This window comes from Haplochromis burtoni, unplaced genomic scaffold, assembly GCF_018398535.1.
Source record: "Haplochromis burtoni strain Fernald_Lab_line unplaced genomic scaffold, NCSU_Asbu1 Contig_36, whole genome shotgun sequence".
In the NCBI taxonomy this organism is placed as follows: domain Eukaryota; kingdom Metazoa; phylum Chordata; class Actinopteri; order Cichliformes; family Cichlidae; genus Haplochromis; species Haplochromis burtoni.
The window spans coordinates 405,565-421,985 of record NW_024582397.1 but is presented as its reverse complement, the minus strand read 5'-3'; the positions used below and the strand labels follow the sequence as shown (position 1 = coordinate 421,985).

The 16,421-nt window shown below is 41.2% G+C and overlaps 1 protein-coding gene across 8 annotated transcripts in view; it reads right to left on the bottom strand.

The window, feature by feature from the left end:
- Positions 1-16,421, bottom strand: part of nbeab (neurobeachin b) — a 201,929-nt gene that overhangs the window by 108,168 nt on the left and 77,340 nt on the right. For 4 of the 8 annotated variants that reach the window (XM_005926454.2, XM_042219652.1, XM_042219654.1 and 1 more), the window contains exons 18-31: positions 14,002-14,110; positions 13,819-13,900; positions 13,590-13,713; positions 12,795-12,987; positions 11,651-12,640; positions 10,499-10,716; positions 10,097-10,250; positions 9,732-9,740; positions 9,109-9,289; positions 7,961-8,079; positions 7,251-7,358; positions 6,809-6,977; positions 4,737-5,169; positions 635-792 (exon numbers count right to left, since the gene is read on the bottom strand). In XM_005926454.2, the coding sequence (XP_005926516.1) occupies positions 635-792; positions 4,737-5,169; positions 6,809-6,977; positions 7,251-7,358; positions 7,961-8,079; positions 9,109-9,289; positions 9,732-9,740; positions 10,097-10,250; positions 10,499-10,716; positions 11,651-12,640; positions 12,795-12,987; positions 13,590-13,713; positions 13,819-13,900; positions 14,002-14,110 (3,047 nt within the window). The remainder of the gene's footprint in view (positions 1-634; positions 793-4,736; positions 5,170-6,808; positions 6,978-7,250; positions 7,359-7,960; positions 8,080-9,108; positions 9,290-9,731; positions 9,741-10,096; positions 10,251-10,498; positions 10,717-11,650; positions 12,641-12,794; positions 12,988-13,589; positions 13,714-13,818; positions 13,901-14,001; positions 14,111-16,421) is intronic. The other 4 variants (XM_042219651.1, XM_042219657.1, XM_042219656.1 and 1 more) reach the window with 2 other exon arrangements.

Below are 16,421 nucleotides of genomic sequence, written 5' to 3'. Positions count from 1 at the left end.
AATAATAATACAGCACACTAAAAGGTGTTTGAAATCCTTTGTGCTTCTTTGTGTTAAGTGGGGTATTTCAAAAGCCAGAGTACACTGGCCCTGAGGTGAATCCTGCTCAATGCAGCACAGCCTCGGGAGAAGCAATGTGACAGCAAGGGGGGAGAGGCCATTTAGTCAGTCAGATCAGAAGCCATGCGCCATAAAAAGTCAGGGTATGCAAATTCACTTTTGGCAAAGAAAAAAAAAAAAAAAAAAAAAGATTTGTTTTGCTGTACAGTTGAAGCAGATTAAAATTAGGGTGGTGTCTAGACAAATCCTGGTGGCTAAACAGCCATTTTCACTCTCAGAAGCACAGGGCTGCTTTGGGGAGTCAAAAAAGGTAAAGAGTGCCATCTAGTGATAGCAAAAACCACCTGCAAGGACATCCAGGATCACATGATCATACACAGTAAAAACACTTTGTTCTATTCCTAGAATAGCATCATTTAACGGAAAATCGGGAGAGGTCAGTAAGATTACAAGTAATTGCAACTTGTAATCTTAATACTGAAGCAGTATTATGTAAATCCTAGCAAGGCTACTAGGACTGAGTGTAGGATTTGAACAACGTGGTTTTAGTCCAGTAACCTTGTTTGTAGCATACCCGTAGTGTTTATCATGCTTTTGGGGGTCGCAGAGGTAGCAGCAAAGATGTTGGGGGTGCTGCCAGTTGTCAAGCCTGGAGAGGTGCTGCTGCTGCTTCCCAGGGTGTTAACTGCTAGGCTGCCAGGGGAGGTTTTCTTCACAGGCACCACCACACTCCTACATCAAACACACACAGAATGTGTCTTATTTATATATGCACCAAAAATGATGCATTAAAAACTAAAATAAAATGCCGTTATTAAAAAACACAGAACAGCTACAGGGTGTTGTAATTGCTGCAGGTGTATGAGATTCAAACTGTACATTATAAAAAAAAAAAATGCTAACACAATTGACTTATATTCTTGATTGAACAGCATTTTAAATATGTTTGGATCCAGAATTAGGCCTTTTATATATGACATTCTGCTTAACAAAAAGAGAGAGTCATTTGTTTTAATAAACAGAAGGTTAAAAAAAAAAGTAACACAGTAACAGTTAAAAAAAAAGGATACAAAACTAAAGGAACAAAACAATCTACAAAAAAAAATATGGATGAAGCAAGACGCAAGTTTAAATCTTACAGGAATAAAAAAAAAATGATGTGTTTTTAAATAAATTAAATTAGATGATAGCAGAAAGCAATTAGCATGAGCAAACCTGGTACCAAAGTCATTTATGTTTTAAGGGGGAAAATATCTGCATCTCTTACTTCTTCCAGGGCCTGCCACTACGAGCATGCAGACACATTAGTCAGGGCATTTGAAGGGTAAACATCCTGCCCTGTAACTCCATCTTTCAACGTAATGCATGCAAGGCAAACTTAGACACACATGTACACATGAGGCTTAAGTAAATAAACATGAGAACCAGCCAGCGAGCTACTACATTCCCTTACATCTGCTCTTGCCTCCAGTGGTCCCCTGGTGCAGCCTGGCCTGAAAACATCCCCAAGTCGAACAAAAGACTTTCCAGAAGCAGATTTGGGAATTCTCTACTTGGCGTTTATTCTATCCAGAGCCACAGAACATAATCTGCTTCACAGTCAGAAACTATATGAAGGGTGTAGGCATATTATGGCAATTACTACTGGTTTTACTTTGTGTTCCTAGATAGACAGGAACACAATAGAAAATAAAAATGCAACCAAAGAAACCAAAAACTTAAAAAAAAAAAAACCCCCAGCTACAATCAAAAATAAATATGCACATACGGAAGTCAAAAATTACGGGTGGCTTTTTCATATAAGCTACTGCACAAAACAGAACATGGTATTATGATGAAAGGGACATTGTTTATTAACTTAGGAAATAAAGCATGTTGCTTAGGATGGAAATGACACTTGTGACCTTATGTAATGACAAAAGAAAAAGCACAGGCACACCATTAAACCACCAGACTCCTCAGTTCACATGCAATCTGACTGGCCAAGGATTAAAGATGATCTAGTGAACTTGGCTCTGCAAGAGCTCCCTGACAGAGAAGAGAAGGAAAGCTTGTCCTTATCGGGTCTGCAGTTGGCCTTTGGGTTTGTGAAGGTGCCAGATAATGTCTCGTCCAATCTCCTGCAGTTACTCTCTGTGACACAGGCCAGGCCTTTGCTCTGTCACGAGCTAAGCCTGTTGTCATCTGAACCAAATCCCCAGAATCCTTCCTCCACAAAAACAACACAGACGGTTGTTGCTGTTTTGTATCTACAGTCACAGATCATGTAAAACATGCCCTGAGAAACAGAGTTTGCCTTGGATGCGTTTCAGGCTGTTGGGTAATTTATTTTACTGATTCTGCTCAAAATCTTAAAAAGTATGATGTTTAATTTCTCCCCAAAAAATACCTCTCTACTTTGTCTTGACGGAGAGAGAATATTCAAAAAGCAGATATAATTGCGCATTAAGCAGAAGGTGCAGCCCTGGTGACAATGACATAACAAGCATACAATAATAAAAATAATAGTGAAAGAAAAAAGCAGTTGAAACTTACACACAGAATAACAGAGAACGAGAGAGCGCCAGGAAAGCTTGAAAGCCTCCTGAAATATTAATATCTCCTGGGATACAGCTGTGCTCTGGAGAACACTGATGACAAGTATCATTTATTGAGCAGATCTTCATAGTTCTCAGTGAAATATCATTGACAGATTTCATGTTTTGATTGCCGGGGATTTTTGTGAATGTCCTCTTGTTTGCCACATTCACCCCTTCCTCACGTTCCTGCAGGGGCCTGCCCATGCTTTGGCATGGCCTGGGCATTACATTAGATCTACAGTATGTTGAAAAAACATGAAACTCTTTCGATGAATAATTCATTAGCCGGGTGCTCATGAATCATGTATAGATTATCTAGTGCATATTTTATTAATAGGATTGTCTTAATTGAGTTGCGGAGAATAAAGGAAGGATTAATCTTGAAATGAATATTAATGAGGTCTGCGGCTGTGAGGGATGACTGCAATGTAAAGTATGACCACAGAAATGTTTCCTTTGTAGATCTAGAGTAGGAATCTAATCTAATAGCACTTTATTCAGAAATACAAGGAATAAAGCAGCGCAAATGTGCTGTGGTAAAATTACACATGCAAATTTCATTTAAAAACAGTTATCGCTGCTCTTCTTCACATGAACAATCAAATATGTAGAGAGGGGACCAATAATATCTGAAATCTGGAGACTTTTAGCAGATGATAAAAGTAAATATTTGATTTTATTTTCATCAATTTAAATACGGCTTTCGAGGACTTTAAACCCCTCCTCTGTGAAAGTGTCTAGCAGAGGGGCCGCTGTGACAGCTGCCCCTGTGCACTCCACTTTCAGCCATTTTTCCCCTCCTTCTTTTTGATGTTGTCTCTCCCAATCTATTTTCATCCTGACAGACAAATGAAAGGTCCGTCCACGGCTGGCAGTTCATTTCGCTGGCAGGTGGCAAACAATTAGACACAGCAAATAGAGGCTGGAGAGGGAGTGACATGAAAAGCATGAGACAAAGTTGTAAATGTGGTCAGGAGCCTTTGTGTAAAAGCATTTCAAAAATAATACACTTTGCCGCGGCGACTCATTTCAGGCTGCCACTTTCCATTAAGGATGTGAGCGGTGAGGACGATGGCTGGCTGCGGTGTGGTGCGTGGCCACTTCTGTTCAATCTGTCATCAACGCCCAGGAGACCCCCACCCTCTAAGCTGTCCAGTTTCCACATACCCCTTCATCTTTTCCCCTATTCATCAAGCTCACCTCAACCCAGCTCAGCAACAGCATGCATTAAGGCGAAGGGAGGCCCCCATTGTTGCTCCTGACCCGGTGGGTCCTCTGCTTTCTCTCTGAGGTCTGAACGCGAAAAACTCTGACCAACTAAGTGGTTTCCAGAGGAAAGGGTTAGTTTTGGTTTGTGCCAAACAAACTTAAATTACTTTGTGAAAAATGATTATTTCAAAACTTTATCAGCCACAGGAAACAGAGTTCGGAGGAACTGATGCTTGAAATCCCTGTAGAAGCAGGTTTGTAAACACACAAATCCAAAAAGATTACTGTGTGGTTTTATCTAATCCAGGAATTTAAATAAACTGCAGCAGACCCACCATGCCTCAGATACTCTTTTTAAACATGGGAATCCTTTGCTTTGTTGAAAGAATACAATACAAGTGGCCTGAAATGAAAAAAAGTGCTGCAAGCTACTTAGAAACCATTAGCGCTAAACTGGATGACTAAGGTAAACCCTGAGGATTTACATCACTGTTCTGCAGCCACTCAAGATGCTGCACACACCCAAACATATCGACAGAAATCCGCTGATGATTCAACTCAAAGATTTTTTTAGGAAAGGAATCTTTTCTTTCCTATTATTTCTTAAAAACATGAAAATCAGACCCTTTTGTAATCCATCACAGTCGACATAAAGTTCAAATGTCATGCTTCATCCAGTGATGTAATGACAAACCAATGATACTGTGACTTTCATTTAAAAAATGCAAACCAAATGTTCACCTTGACAAATCTGAAACTCAATAAAGAGTGTTCACTGATTTTCGTGTTGAAAAGAAAAAGGAGGGATTATTTGCAATAATATCTTGGCGCTGTTTAGCTGGCAGAGAAAAACTGAAGCACCATCATAGAAATGATTCACTTCCTCACCTGTCAAAGGAGTGAAACTGCATGGGCAGCATGGCCTGGGCCTTGGCAGCAGGGTCTGGATAAGATAAAGGTTCCACCCCAGCCTCCATGCCCTCCATTGGAGCTGCTACCAGACTCTTCAAAATCTCTTTAACATTGATGCCCTTGCTGGGCTGACTGATGCTGGTGACAGAGGAGGTCGGTTTCAGCACCTCCACACTAGAGGATTCAGACAAGCTCTCCTGGGACTTGTTCACCTCTGAGGAGAGTGTAGATATGAGGTCATTCACGACACTTGTCCCTCCAACGCTGTGGTCCACGTCAGACCCATTAAGGACGCTGGCTACCTGCTCCTCCCCGATCCCAGAGTCTGTGTGGGGAAGAAAGCTTTCCGTGTGGAAATCTTCTGATGGTACAAGATGGTCTTTACTGCATTCAAAAGTTGGAGCTGTTTCTGTAAAATATACACAGAAAACTGAAAGTTAAAAAGGCTGAGACTAGCGTTACCAACATAAATATAGTACATTCATTATAAATGATAAGTCTAGTCATAATTTTTTTCATTTATGACTGACTGAGTCAGAAATAAGTACGGTCTAATGTGTGGTATGTAATGTTTACTGGATAAACAAGTTAATTATTCAAACTGTGTCAATCTCTACACTAAATAGGGCACCATATATCACGCATTTTAAAAACACAGTCAGTAGTCTGACAGGTGTCAAAATAAAATTCAAATAGAATTTCCTGGCATAGAAGAAATTGGTATTTTTTAATGGTTTTTAAGAAGTTAAGTAAATATGATACCAGTATTTGTGAGGACAAATAAATTCCGTGGTTTGGTTTACAATCGTCCCCAAATAGTAAATTTAGCATGTGTAGAACGAGCCACATGCCAGGACAGTTTCTTACCCACAAGTTCTGATTCTCTGGTGAGATAATGTTTTTCCCCCTCCATGGTAATAAGCATGAATCCTTTTCTTCAGCTTTCTTCAGCCTAAAGTCATGTCTATTTAATAGTTTGAGCTAGTATTCTGCGAATTTAAAAAACAAACAAACACTGCACTGTGCATCTCTACATACATGGGGAACTTAGTCATTAAAATTAGGGTCTATGTATGGATCAAGTCTTTTTTCATTTTTCCTGAAAATGCAGGGGTGCCTCTCTCACTCTCACTGGCTCATCCTGACCCAGTGGCAACCTAGAGGGTTGGGTGGCCTTATTAATATTCATCACATGCCCCCTAACGAGGTCAACAGGGCTTGATTTAGCTAGCAAGTCTACTGGCTTCCTGGTCCATCAGACAATCGTCTGCCACATGCCGTCTGGAAAATTCCCCCATTTTCTGGTGAAATTTATGAAGGCGGCAGTGTGCCTCTCTCCTCCCAGCAACCTCTATGATCCCATTCTCCTCTGGTGGATTGCTTGCCTAATGGGGACTGACAGATGGGGCTGAAAATAGCAAGCCTGGCTCCAGTGCCCCAAAAACCCACAGTAGTTGGCCAGCATGCGGCCGTTTTCTCATCTTTTAACTTCTTGCTGCTCATCTTCACTTTCTTTATTCTGTGTGTTAAACTTACATGTTTCCTTTGGCCTCTCTCCTCTTCCTGTTTCTTTTATTCTCTTCACCTTTTGTGTGAATTAAAGTTGATGAAGTGTGCTCACTCGTGCATTTCATAATAGTAAGTTGGCACTGCAGCAGACATTGTGCTCAGCCTTTGTAGCCAGCCACTGATTTCCTTTCATGTGACTTAATGTATGATTTATGACTTGAGGCATGTACTTCCTTTCATTTCAAACAGAACGTTGATACCTATTCAAGTTCATAACCACCATCTCCAGCACCAGTGTTCTTGCTTCCACATTTAATTTGCTGCGGTGCAATTAGCAGAGCTCATGAATAAATCATAGGTGAGTTAGTGGAGTGCAGCAGGATATCCCTGTTAGTTTATTGGAGGAGCGCTCATAGACTGGCACTAGAAGGACCAAGGACACTTAACATTTGTGTATATCAGACAGTCACTTCAAACTGAGATTAGCTGAGCAGAAAAACAAGTTTAATCAGGGAAAGGCCTGGCATAGGTGGCCACACCTGTGCTGGTTGGTGAGTTGATCTCCTGACGCATGCTGCGGCCTGACTGGCTGCTTATTCTGACGGTCTCACGTTGGGGCTCAAGGATGTCACGGTATTTGGAAACCATGAGGACAGAGATGAAGTATACCACAGCTAAAGCCAGGAACTGGGCTTGCTTACTGTCATCCTGTAAAGAAGTATCACAAAAATGCCACTTTGTATTCAGAATATGCATTTTGACACAATCCACTGCTGCTGTTTTAAACACTTCTCACAGTATCTTACATACAAAGCATGAAAGTCACAGCGAGTAAGGTAAATATTCTCAACATATTTCTACATTTGCTTTGTATGCATGTTGATTGTATATTGTGGATTCCATCCCTGCTAACCTGCAGGGTGAAATCCTCTTTTCACACTCACTACCTCACCTTTGTGACAAACACATGTCTGGACTCACCACGTCACGAAACACCACAGCACGGAGTCGATTGATATCCACATCCTGCAGAAGGCGATCGGGGTCCTTGATGGGAGACAGGTTACTAGGGAGAGTCTCTATGGCTGTCTAAAGCAGAGAGACGACAGGACGTGACATGCTACTCCGTTTCATCAGAGCTCACCTTTATGTGTTTTTTTTTCCTTTCAGATTATTTTAGGGATTAGAAAAAAGATAACGATCATAGAGCTTAAATAAATCTGCTGATATGGTGGGTTCAAAGTCAGATTTAGCATCACTGGATGTTCAGATGATACAAAGAACTGTTTGTCCCTCTACGCATGTCACATTATGAGCACTGGTCAAAGTGTTCTCTCACTGGTGGTTCTCATGCTTTTTTTGCCACGAATCACTTCAAAAGCTGGAAAACAGTTCACACCCCACGGGCTGCAATTTTTTTTTATCAATAATGAACAAAGACATTTTGATCTGTATTTTATTTTAGTGAATCAAAGATCAGCAGTACAGCATCAAACTCTTGCTTACCCTCCCTACAAAAAACATTTATTCAACTTTAATGGCAATTTAGCTTTTATATAATTCATTTGGATTTGTAAACAAGGAGCATCAAACAGAACAGGGAACTTTAATTCCTAGCAGCTAAGTCAGGAGACTAGCTGCTGCAATATTTTGGACACTTGAGACAGGTCATATGTGGCATCACATCCTACCTTGCTGGTAGCGTTATGCAGGATTTCCTGAGTCTTGTTGTTGAGAATGGAAGACGTATTTCCCCTTTCCCTGTGTCTCTGCCTGCACTCCAGACAGTTTCTAACGGCCACACAACACACTGCCCACAAACAAACACACACACACACACACACACACACAACACACACACACACACACACACACACACACCACACACACCACACACACACACACACACACACACACACACACACACACACACACACACACACACACACACACACACGATAAATAGGCTAATTTCAGAGTTAAGTGGAAATTAAATGTTAATAAAAGGCACACACTCTTTGAAACGAATCAGTTATCTCTGATGACTATTTGTTCCAGGCTGTCAGGAAAGATAGCAGGAGTAAAATCAGCAGGCAGACCGATTTCACACTGAAGCCTGTGATGACAAATTGTATGTTTGCACCAAGGACACTGTGTAGTCTGAAGGCTATTTTCTATCCCCCAGAGCACAACTTATGAGTCAGCAATCAAGCAAACACAGGCTCGCCAACACACAAACCCACAGGAACAAACAGGTACAGACACATTTTGACTGACTTTGTGTTTCAAATACTTCATCCAAAACATCTGAACTCTGAATCTTACAGCTGTCCACATTTTAGTAACTCTGAATTTAGGCTGTTCTTGCCTTTTTATTTAAATATAATTCATCTGATCTCTATTATATGAAATGTCACATGCAAACAGGCACATGGGCAGAGAGCACCTCACAGGGTCCTATGAGACACTAATGACAGACACAAAAGGCTAGCATTTGCAAAGAGAACCTGATCAAACTGCAAATGAATCTCTCTGCTGGCTCTGAATCCCAAAAAATTGACTCATTTTTCACCGATAGAAACTGCAGCAAAAGCCTGAACATTCTCCAATCTAGTATACAATTAGCAAACCATTCCTAAATTAATTACCTTTTTATGATTGTCATGGATTAGAGGATTTATCAGAATATGTGAAGAGACTACCGTCACGGTATTTTCCACCTCATTCACCTTTCAGTATACAATCACTACATAAAGATATGTTAATTTAATTGCTACCTCACTGCATTGACTTTTACTCATTCACATCTCTGGCCACAAACATGTGATCACCATCTTACCAAGTCTGAGGCACTGACGCATCAGGCCACCTGAGGACATGTTCTTTTCAGCCTCGATCTCACTGAAGTTGAGGGAGCTTGAGAACACCAAGACATCCACCATGACCATGAGACGGGACAGGAAAGTGATGGCGGTCTCTGAGGACATGCCCTGTGTTGCCTCGATGTTCTCTAAATCAGTCTTGAAGAAGCAACAAGGGAGACTTGATATATGCACATTCTCACTGCCAGCTGTGGTTAAAATGTGATTATTTAAAGGAAACGTGCAAAAAATGTGAAAAGGTAGGCATGTCACATCTATTAATACAGTATAGAATGTGGCTGAATTTTCCACAGAGAAATTTAGGCCAGAAAGTAGGAAACACCATATTTCATAAGTGGTCTAAATAGGGTGTCTAAGAAAGTAGAGCTAGAATTACAAGCAAAAACTGGAGGAGTATTGGATCTGAGTTTAAGTAAATCTCACACACACACACACACACACACACACACACACACACACACACACAACATGTGGGCAGTACATATGTATTCAGATCTATTTAGTATGAATCAACAGATTCTTTTATAACTATAGTGCAAAATTCACAGAGAGCAAATAAAATAGCGATAGAAGTACTAACCTTGGTACTCTACACAGGCACAAATGGAAAAAAAGAAAGAGAGGGGAAAAAAATAAAATCAAAATCAATTTCAATTCAAGACTGCAAATTAAATCTTATAATTGTACTAGAAAGATCAAAGTAAACAAGAAAGGCACACAGGGAAATTAATTACAAGCATAAGAAACTGTGCCAAAATAATGTCTCAAGCATTAATTATAGCAGGATGAAGCTGAACAAACAAAGCCCCAATCAATAAACACAAACAAGTATTTTTTTTTTAGCCCCCACAGGTACAAACTGTATCGTTAGAGCATAGACGGAGCAGTTTTAATAAACTACCACTAGATGTCATTATTCCCCTTCACTAAAGTCAGTTTACTTACCGAAGGAGACGTGGCTGCTGAGAGAAGGGGCAAAATCCCTCCACAGGCGATAATGATGTTGTCAACCATTTGCGAGATGAGATGGATGGTGTTGTGGACAAAAATGATGTTCTCATTGCTATTAACAAAGTCCATGACCGATTTAGTGGAGTGACTGCAAAGAGAGGTAGGGGAAAAAAACACGAGCATGTGTTACTCGCTTCTATGAAACACAGGACAATTTACTGCGCTGTAAGCAAAGAAACAAAAATATCAGATGAATAAGAATCTAATATCTCTAAAATAGTAATCAAACTTTGTGTTAGTTCTGGTACAGGGGTAGTAAGGGTAAGTATCACTAGGTGCACCATGCTCACCCTCCCTCTCACTGGCTCTCAAGCGCACATAAATCATTTCACACACCTCCTCCAGACATGGACGTCACTCTCCAGTGCAAACAGCAGGTCAGTGAGCAGTCTCTGGTGCATGGCTGACCATTTGAACTCTGGGATGCGGAACATTGTAGTGCGTGGGCCAGGGCTGAACTGACGTCGTTGTTCCTCTGTCATGGGCGTCCCCCTGAAGCCAAGATCCACATGTATGTCCCTTTCCATTTGGGTGATCAGGCGGCCATGCAGACTCTGATTGAAGACCAGTTAATTACTTAAACAAATTAATCTGGAATTACATATACAGTCAGTGAGATTCATGAGATACTGAAACACATTATCTAAGTGTACTTATCTGATCAATAGCTCGCCCAAAATCAGATATAACCCTACTGTCATACTATTAGTTGCAAATGATAAATTGCCAGGTTATACCGAGTCCTCAAATAACCTCTTAACACCTGCGGGTACAGAAAACTCCCCCAAAAACAACAACAAGCCCAGTGGAACCACGAAACCGCTTTAAGATGAATGAGTCAGCAAGGTGCTGCAAAAGCCCTGTTTAAAAAGCAATGGTGATAAATTCAACATGAGCAATTACGCAACAGCAAAAAAAGATTTAAAAATAAACTCTGCTCCCCACAAGCCCTCCATCACAGTGACCCAATCCAAGCAAAAGATCCTGACCTCTGAGAAGGAGCACAGCTCATAAGGGGAGCAATGAATAAATCCCAGGCGATTGCTGCAGAATAATGCTTTGTCTATTTCTACCCTCATGTTGGCTCAGCCAACTATTCCACCAGCCCAGTTTCCTGAGTCTCAGAGGGATGACGCCTGTGTGCACCAGGCCTTCCTGTATCCATTAGAAATGCAGTTGGGGAAAAGAATGATCTCTGTGGGCCTGTTAATATAGAGCTGTTCAAAAGGGCTAACACTTCCCTACAGTGACCTCAGCCTCACTCCTTACTTTCCTCTCTTTTTCCAACTCTGTCACTACCTTTTTTAAAATTCAAGATTATTTCATTTATCAGTTATAATTCCCTCCTGGATAAAAGCTTTCAAATTGGTGGTCATGTCAGTGAACTTTTACCATTTCCTCTATTTAAACTTTTTTTTTTTAAATCTCGAAATATTGGAGAAAACTTATTTTGCTTGAGGGAACTACATGATTTAATTTCACACTAACCTGGGTGGTGGCTGTAGTCTGAATCTTCTTCGTGTCCTTGTCTTTGCCATCATCTGATTTTTCTGTGTCAGAAGTGTTGGTTGTTGCATCTACACCGCTGCTGGTCTTATTAGACACGAGGTCCCCTTCAGATTCAGCTGCCGCTGTCCCCTCGGTGATCTCTAGGTCTTTAGAAGAGGTGTCAGCCTCAGCACTGGGAACAGAGCTGATACCCTCCAGGGCTGTTTGTAGTTCAAATTCATCCTTCTCCAGGATACTGGGTAAAGAGCTGCGTGTCATGTGGACTAAGAGGCTCAGTTCAGTATCGGCACTGTTGTGGACTGGTGGCTCTGGGCTGGGTAGCACCAACGGCTCATTTGGATTGAGTTCATGCAGTAGCTTGTCCTCAATGCTGCCTGCCACCTTTCCAAACAGGAAGCTGTTGCTGTGAGGGATGCTGTCCTCATCTAGGGTAATGAGAGGGGCTGCATTTTGGTCATCCATGCTGCCTTTTGCCAACAGCACACTGTTAACATTGGTGTTTAGCTTGTCCACAGCAGCACAATAAACATTATCCAACAGGGAATCCACCTCCACCAATGCTCCATTTTCAGATACTCCCAAAGGTTCAGAGGATAGGTCCAGATCATCCAGCTTAACCTCCGTAGCCTCCACCTTTTCAGCCTTGATGTCCACCAGGAGATCATGAACTTCGACCCGGACTCCATCTACCAAACCCTCTGTTCCTTTGAAACCCTCTTCAGACCCTTTACTTTCAGCCAGCAGATTGCGCGAGTCTGAACTCTCATACTCTGTCTCACTCTCAGGTGTCTGGGAGTTATCATCTATTTCTCTGATCTCGATCACACCCTTGATGCCAGAGGCTTGAGCAGACAGACCAGAGATGGTGCTGACCAAACCCTTCTTCCCCTTCTTAATATTCTCCTCTTCCTGACGTTGGTACTCTTCATACATCTTAGCCAAGTACTCTTTATGTGCTTCATATGTCACCTATAAAAAGGTCAGTTTTACAAACAATATCAGCTACACATTTATGATACAGCCAGCTGTGAACTGACAGCGGAGACAAGACTGAATGAATTGCAATGTTTCCACGGACGGCAGAGGTCAGTGTTTCTTCTTTGCTGTACAACACAGCACTCACCTTAGAGTGGGCTATGGAGAGTGTGTCCACCCACACGCGCCATCCTCCCCACTCGTACTTGATTGCATGGTAGAGCAGAATGCGAAAGATGTTGTACACCATCTCCGTGATTTTCTGCTCTTCAGTACTTTTAGGGTTAATGTAGCCAAGAGAAAACATCCAGTCCTGCCAAACGGAACACTGAAGCAAACACCTGCAAAAGGCACATCAGTCAGCTAATACAATCTGCGTAGGGCAAGTATTTAATCCTCTTACCTTTAGTTTTACATTTCTAATTAGGACTGGTGATATAAAATAATTTAAGCCAATTAATATTCTGCTTCTTTCCTACATCCCTGTTTCTACCAAAAGAGCACATCATGTTTATTTGACCATTTCTATAATGATTTTATTATTTTATTGCCAATATTAAAAAATGAGCAGAGTACAAAAAACATGAACTTTTTTCTTTATTTTACATCAACAGATTGACATGCCACAGCATTTTGACCTTTTAATTTAGGCTAATTAGTGTTCTTGATTTAGGCCAGAGGTTTCCTAGGGTCGGGAATCTAATTGCTATGTGCACTAAGATAGTGTGCATACGGATATGAGAAGGACAAATTTGAGTGAAAAAGCGAGAAAGAAGAAATGAGCAAGTGCCAAAAACTGTCATAGAAACATCTGCTGGAGAACACATGCACGTCCAAAGATAATTTAGCATTAATTAAAGATGGTAATGTTTAATAGGCTGATACATTAACCAGCAGGATAATTAATGGCGTGGGAGGGCGAAGGTGGCTAGATTCTGCTCACCGTCTGTTCTCTCGGCTGTTGCTGAACAGTTTGATCATATCCGAAAGGAAGAGGCGGCGAACCTCCATCAGCTCTGTGCTGGGGGCAGAGCTCTTCAATAAAGTTGCCACTACCTTGAGAATCACTGATATCACATCCATCCAAACACAAAAAGGTGCAGGTATTATCTATGCTGCTAGATAATCATGTACATTGGAAAGCAAAAGACTGTGACAGAGAACAGGCTCACTTGGGTTCTGAATCTTGACAGTGGAGTCAGGCTCAGGATGGGGTTTGTGAACTACCTGCGTGCACACCTGCTCCGTCAGAATCTGGCGCAGAGGGCGATGAAAAGACGTCAGTCACACATACTGTACATAAAGACCAATGTTGGAGTAATGCTAGCACATTGGAGTGGAAAATGTTTTGTTACCTCGTAAAGAGTGTTGTAGGTCGTCACAGTCACAGTGTTTGTGTGTAGCATGAGCCTCTCTCCCAGGAGAGTAAACAGGCTGTGTGTGTGCATGATCTCCACCTTCCTCCTGTAGATAAACACAATCACACACACACACAAACACAAACACAAACACACACACACACACACCGGCATAATGGGAAAGTGGCTTGTTTAGAGCTCCCTAAGCCACTGAAAGGATCAGTGAGTGCCGTCAGCTTGCTTCCCAGTTCTCACCCACAGGGAGCCAGGCTCTGGAGACAAGTGTCAGGAACTGCCTGCTGTCATAAATTGGGGGAATTTTGTTGGAGGTGTGTAAGATAACGAAGTTATCCTGTCACTAGGAAAGGCTCCAAGATGCAACAGAGGCATACCACAGGTGAATTGGTTCAACAGTGACAAACTGCATGGGCAAAAAGTATAAGGACTGCTGTCATAATGCAAACCTAAAGCTGCTTTACTCTGACTAAAGACAAGTTGGAAATTTCCTAATAAATTTCAAAATCTGTATTTTATAGAAGCTGGCAAATTGGACACTTTGGGAAAGAGCAGCATTTCTCTCAACTGTATAAATATGGAAATTTAGGAGAAAAGGGCAGAGTGATGATGCATAGCATGCTGAGCTTTACAGTCAGTTACCATCACCATAAAGCAGAAGAACAAACTTTGTTGTCAATGCTTTCATGAATGTAAATCCAGACAATGACACTCTATTTTTTCCCTGAATACACTTTAAATTAACAGTTGAGACAATATTATAAAGAAGGCACACTGTTTAAAATATGGGAATTGGATGTGAGCTATTCAGTGAAAAAAGATTAAATACCCTGCTATTAGAAAGATAAGGAAATTGTACAGCTGTAAGCACATTAAGATCTGAAGCTATAAACCTCCCATTTCATATTCACAAGGATTTTTAAATGTTTAATTTTATGATTACAGTGTGAGCAGTTGAAGTTATTACCAAAAACTGGGATTTGAGTGAAACTTGCACTTGAAAAATTTGCAAATATCTTATATTTGCTTTCTCTCATGCTCTTTTTTCCAGTTTTCTTCTACTGCCTGGGCCCAAAATACAAATTAATTTGTTTATCGGGTTGACCCATCGACCCAGACAGAATAGCAATATCTACCATCACCGTGCTAATGAATATACATAACAAATCAAATTATTATTAAAGACTCATAACCTCAAGAAAACCCTTTTAATTCATTATGAGCTGCACTAGCGCTTATAGGGAACTGCCACTGTGCATTACCTTGTGCGAAAGCTATTAAAGGGCAACGTGAGGATTTAGGCTTTTCAATTGCGCCTGAGGCTTATGCTTGCCATTTCTTTCTATTCAGCAGGCACCACTAACACTACCTGATGCACCGCTATTGTTAACTCACCACCCGCATATCTTCCCCTGCAACCTGCATTTTAAACCATAAGCTTTCTACCCGTAGGCACTCTCTTTCCCCTCTAATGTGCAGAATACTGATAACATGCTGACATCCTAGTCAGTATTTTATTATTTATTTTACACTGTGAGACGGTAACTTGGGCTTCTTCTACCCTTCTCAAGTGAATTAATGGTTTATGGGCAAATCGCCAAGAATTCAGGTGTTCAACAAGGAAGTGCACCCACATTTGCAAAGCTGGCATCAAGTCAAGAGTTTTTGGCTCTTCCCTGTAGCAGAAACAGATGATACTTCTCTTTCTCCAAAACCTAATTTAGAATTTTTCTTTTTCTATCTCACCAGCCTATGAAATCTTGAATTGGACATGGGCATGAACAAAACTAAAACCATTTTATATGAGGCATGATTGAAAAGTTCCAGGACTCTAACCGAAAAAAAAGCCAAGATATCCACCTGCAATGCTCCCAGCACTCCTGCTATTTTTAGATGATTCTGGACACCTTTGCTTGGGCAATTGCTTTGCATAGTGGAAATCCTCCACTGTGTAAAAACAGCACCTCTTTAACTTTATTGTGTTTTTGGTTTTGAAGTACACAGGGAGGCATATCTGGTAAGTAGAGTGAAAATTGTGCTGATGCAAAAAAAAAAAAACCCCCAAAAAAAACCCAAACTGCTGTGCGCTCCTGCACTGCACGATGGCATGAAAGCACGCCTCGCCTTTAAACACATTAGATTGGTAGAGTGGAACTTTGGGTTGGTACTGTAGCCTCAATCTGGGGGGTGGAAGTGGGCTGAATTCAATGCACAACCTCAGATGATGAGTATGCTCAAAGATATGCTCCTTACATAATGTGACACATGGAGGCTTTGGCACAGAGGGGATTTTGTCCCCTGATATGAGCAATGGGCCAGTTTAACAAAGAAGTTAAATCAACAGCATGTGACAATAATAGTTATGTAAGCAGTCCAGAGGTGCACAGAAAGTTCATCCTAAA